This window comes from Trachymyrmex cornetzi, unplaced genomic scaffold (genome assembly GCF_001594075.2).
Source record: "Trachymyrmex cornetzi isolate Tcor2-1 unplaced genomic scaffold, Tcor1.1 scaffold108, whole genome shotgun sequence".
NCBI lineage: Eukaryota > Metazoa > Arthropoda > Insecta > Hymenoptera > Formicidae > Trachymyrmex > Trachymyrmex cornetzi.
The window spans coordinates 467,305-471,873 of record NW_017295631.1 but is presented as its reverse complement, the minus strand read 5'-3'; the positions used below and the strand labels follow the sequence as shown (position 1 = coordinate 471,873).

General features: G+C 32.6%; 1 protein-coding gene across 1 annotated transcript; it reads right to left on the bottom strand.

The window, feature by feature from the left end:
* Positions 1 to 1,328: 1,328 nt before the first annotated feature.
* Positions 1,329 to 3,430, bottom strand: LOC108760511 (XK-related protein 6). Its single transcript, XM_018506521.1, has 4 exons — positions 2,885 to 3,430; positions 2,466 to 2,784; positions 2,064 to 2,219; positions 1,329 to 1,966 (listed from the first exon to the last, which is right to left on the bottom strand). Exons 1-4 carry the CDS (start codon positions 3,185 to 3,187, stop codon positions 1,479 to 1,481), a joined length of 1,266 nt encoding a protein of 421 aa, XP_018362023.1. The 5' UTR covers positions 3,188 to 3,430; the 3' UTR covers positions 1,329 to 1,478.
* Positions 3,431 to 4,569: the final 1,139 nt, after the last annotated feature.

Here is a 4,569-nt window from a genome sequence, read left to right as displayed (position 1 = left end):
AAGAAAAAATTAACGTACCCAACCCTGCATATATGTATGTATATTGTGTAGAGTACTATTTTTTTTTGTTATTTTGAAGTTAAATGTTAAAATCCTTAGTAATGTAATCTTCCTACTATAAGAAAAACATTTTTTATAAATATATTAAAATAATTTTTTAAATATTTTGTTCTTTTTTATTTTAAATATTCAGAAATTTATTCTTTTATTGTAAAAAAGTACAGTCTTCAGCATCGATATCACATAACATGTATCTAACATCTTTCATTAAAAATTTGCAAGTAGCATTATATATATTGAATATAACATATAAATTATATATCCCTGAGAGATATTTCTTACAGTTTAAATTAAAAAAGTGTAAAAAAAAGATTCTTATTAAGATTTTAATATAAAAAAACAATATCTAGTTGGCTTCTGTTGATCGTAACACAGCCATATACTTACATTTCTGCGCAGTCTATGAGTTACTTTAAAACTATATTGTATTATCTTGTTGAAAAAACTTGATAAAATTGAACTTAAAAAAATAATAGGTCATTTTGAAGGGAATTTAATAAGCTTTAAGATAACGTTATATAAAATTTAATTCAAATTCCATTTTTTTTTTTCAAATTAGCGAAATATAAAAAGTGAGCAAATCACAAATTCAAAAAATTGTGCTCCTAATATGAGATACTCCGAGAAATTGATAGTAAAACGCAAGATATATCAATATTGGAACTAAAAAACTTTATTTCATGTTTCTAAAATGCAAACAAACACAGCCAGGGTGCGTGAAAAATAAGCATGCGATAGATTATACCCAGAACTCGTCTTCAGGTAGTTGGAATTAAGCATCGCAGAAATAGACACTCGACGTTCATTCCGGTTGTCCTTTTTATCATAGTACAATAACATTTACTTTTTAGCAACAATTTTCACTATGACATAGAGGAGCATGGGTTATTTCATATTGGAAATACCCTGGGAATCTCATATTACGATTTCCACGCCTTATGGTTATATGATCATCAAATCTAACTTCTGTAATTAAACAATTCAACATATCCCGTATTTTTCTATTAGTACGACCTTACTCTATCACTACATGAAGAATTTATTGCCAAATATTTATTTATTAAATAATAAACAAGATTTAAAGGCTCATCTCAATGAAACTTGAAGATATCAAAATTCTAAAATCTTTTTTTACAATGACTACAGGCATGATCTAATAATGAATTTTCTACTAAAGTTTTCAATCCAAGAGCAATAAATTCACGGTGGAACCAATAGATAGCGTTTATTAGTTTAGCAAAAATGCCGCTATCTCATATTAGGCGCCTATCTCATAATAGGGGGCTTTCCTCTATATAAATTTTAATACTGAGATTCTTTTTCTTTCAAGATACGTAATGTGTACCTCGAAAGATACTTTGTAAACTATAATGCAAAGTTAATTTAATCTCCTTGAAGTAAAAAATAGATATCCACGATTACATGGCTTGAAGTGAATTTGAAGCACGTTGCTTTTTTGAAGGGTGAAATCTAGTATAATACACTATCATTGCTGTAATTCCTAGCAAAAAAGAAACGATACAAATAATAAAGAATACGTTAAAATACCAAGCCTCTCTAACTTCAGGAGGACAGGTATATCTCCACAATAGACTTGAAGTAATATTTTCTGCAAAACAGAGCATATAGAAACATAGATGTTTCCAAAATGTATTGCTATCTACAGTATTTAAATATATGAAAATGTAAACTATGCCAATAACTATGGCAAATAAACTAGAATAAATGCGTTCTTTAAACGTTGGCAGCATATGTGGTGGGCGACCGTAAGCCCGGCAAAACTCTAATATCCCATGGGAATTGATCAAAATCCATATTGTCATGATTATCCAATGTATTAAGCAACCAATTACGGTATATAGAGGCCAGACACTTGCAATAACACTGAGAGATAAGATTCTTGCCACTGTAATCATGATAATCAATTATAATCAGTGATTTTTTTTCCAAAATACATGTCTCAATTGGAATATCATTTTATCTGTTGATTGTGGGATGTGTACCTGTGATGCTAAAGTGCCACAGAAATTGTAACACAGTTCCTATAACACCAATATTCAATTTATTTTGTTGAGCTAATCGAATGCTACGATGGTAACTGGCCATTGCCCAACCCATGCTTGCAAGCGAGCTGACAATACTAGCTACTTGATGTACAACTGAAAAATAATATGAAAAACACGTTAAAAGAATCGCTTAATAGTATCGATTGATTAAAATAGAAATTAAATAGAAATTTTTTGTGTTGGTTGAAAAAGCTACAATTGTTTGACAACAAATTGGAATAACTAGGTTTTTGGAGCAATTTTTTTCTTCGCTGTCAATTGTGCTAAATCTTTAGTCAGCTTTACAAATATATGTGAGATTGATTGGGCATAAATATATTCCACAAAGTATAGATATACATTCAAAATTAATTTCATTGTGATAATGCTTTAGCATCAGAGTTAGCTGTAGGATTTGTTGTGGTGCAGCTTCCAAGAAACATTCAAATACTCTTAACAAGGCAACATCTTGATCCTCTTTGAGCATCCTTAGATAATATCTTTTTTCATTGACACGATCTTCGGATTTCTTGCATTTACGTGCTTTTAACGCACACTTCAGGGTTTCCCAGTAATGTATAACTGGCGCCAATTGCAAGAAAACAGCGATCGTACAACACAATCCATTTTTAATCAACAAATGTGTCGTTTTATAATCGTTCGGTGTACTGGAACTTGTCTATATCAAGGAACATACTTATGTTATGTATATATACTCGAAATCTGACGGAAATAAGTTAAGCGAGCTAAACTTGGTACAGCTATATGTAGTACTTCACTTGTTTATCTTGAAGTTGCATCCTCCTGCTGATAACAACATTGATCAGAGAGGGAACGAGTATGAGGCACATTGTCCAAGCAAAATACGTTATTTTGCCACCCAGGTAATATTGGATGGCGATGTTATAATCGAAACCCATGTCGACGACATGCATTATTATGGAGCAAGCCAGCAAGAAGACATCCAGTCTGGAGATGCGGGGGGTGTCTGTAGGCAGGTCAGTGACGTCAACGTCGAAATGGATACCTGGAAACACGCTGGCGAGATGGAAAGGACGACGTTCGCAATTTCTCTCCTCCATAGCTTCCTCTCCTTACTTTCCAAACTGTCTCTATTTTCTCCCTAATCTCTTTGCTCAGGACCAAATACAAAGTGCAAGTTGCAACTTGCAATTTGAGTTGGCACTCGCTAACGTTGCAGCGTCCCTCGCAGAGCTCACACATCAATTGATGTGAATTGACGAACATCAACAAACAACTCACATCACATAAATCACATTTTTCGATTCTTCCCCCACACCGCGCCAGGCCGGCACTTGCCCAGATGTTCGCCGCTACGACGATTCGATTCGGATTCAGAGAGTCGAGTCGATAGATCGGCTCTCGATAAAGACCAGTGTTGCCAACGTAAAATATGTTTCACCGTCAGTTTTATTTTAAAAAATCACTAGAAAATTGTCAGATTTTAAATGGAAACCGCTAAAAATCCTCTAAAACTTTAACGTATAATAAATATAGTTATAACTAAATAATTAAGCACAAAACACCGCGCATTCCATTCAAATGTAATAAAATTTTAGGGTATAAACTTTTTCGTATACTATACATTTTTACGTAATCACAAATATTTATTTTTTAATATTTATTATAAAGTTGTAAAATATTTATTATATAAAGCTGTTCTATATAATATTATGTTATATTTTTAGTATAAAATCAGCACACTCTTAAGCCTGCGGCACACGATGCTTGTTTTCCTGCTGGATTGCTAGCTAGATTAGAATCTTGCCACTGTATTGGCTGCGATGTTGGCACTGACAGCATCACATCCAATACGGTGGCAAGATTCTAATCCAGCTAGCAATCCAGTAGGAAACAAGCATCGTGTGCCGCCGGCTTTAGAATCTATTCATATACACTACTCAACAAAATCTAGGGAACACTTTCAAACACGCTAAAAATTGGGCAATATTCAGAATACCATAATTCAATGAAAAATCTTCGCAGACAAAAAATTAAAAAAACATTTTAAAGGTTGAAATCTCTACTTTCGAAATCTATAATTGAAATTTCAATGCGACTGATACTTTACGGAGTTATACGGACACAAATGGAGATATCCGTCAAATCTAAAAATTTTTTACAAACTTTACAAAGGTCTATGGCGTGAGGTAAAAATTACACGAAAATGCGGTTTACAGCAGTCGAAAGAGTGAATCTTTACCTTTAATTTGTTTTTTTATTAAACATTGTACGATTTTTTTTCACCGAATTATTGAACAATGAAGCAAAAGTGATCACTTCTACTTTAACATTCAATAACTCGGTGGAAAAAAATCGTACAACAATCAATAAAAAAGGAAATTGAAGGTAACGATTCACTCTTTCGACTGCTGCAAACCGCATTTTCGTATAATTTTTACCTCACGACATAGACCTTTGTAAAGTGTGTACAAAATTATAC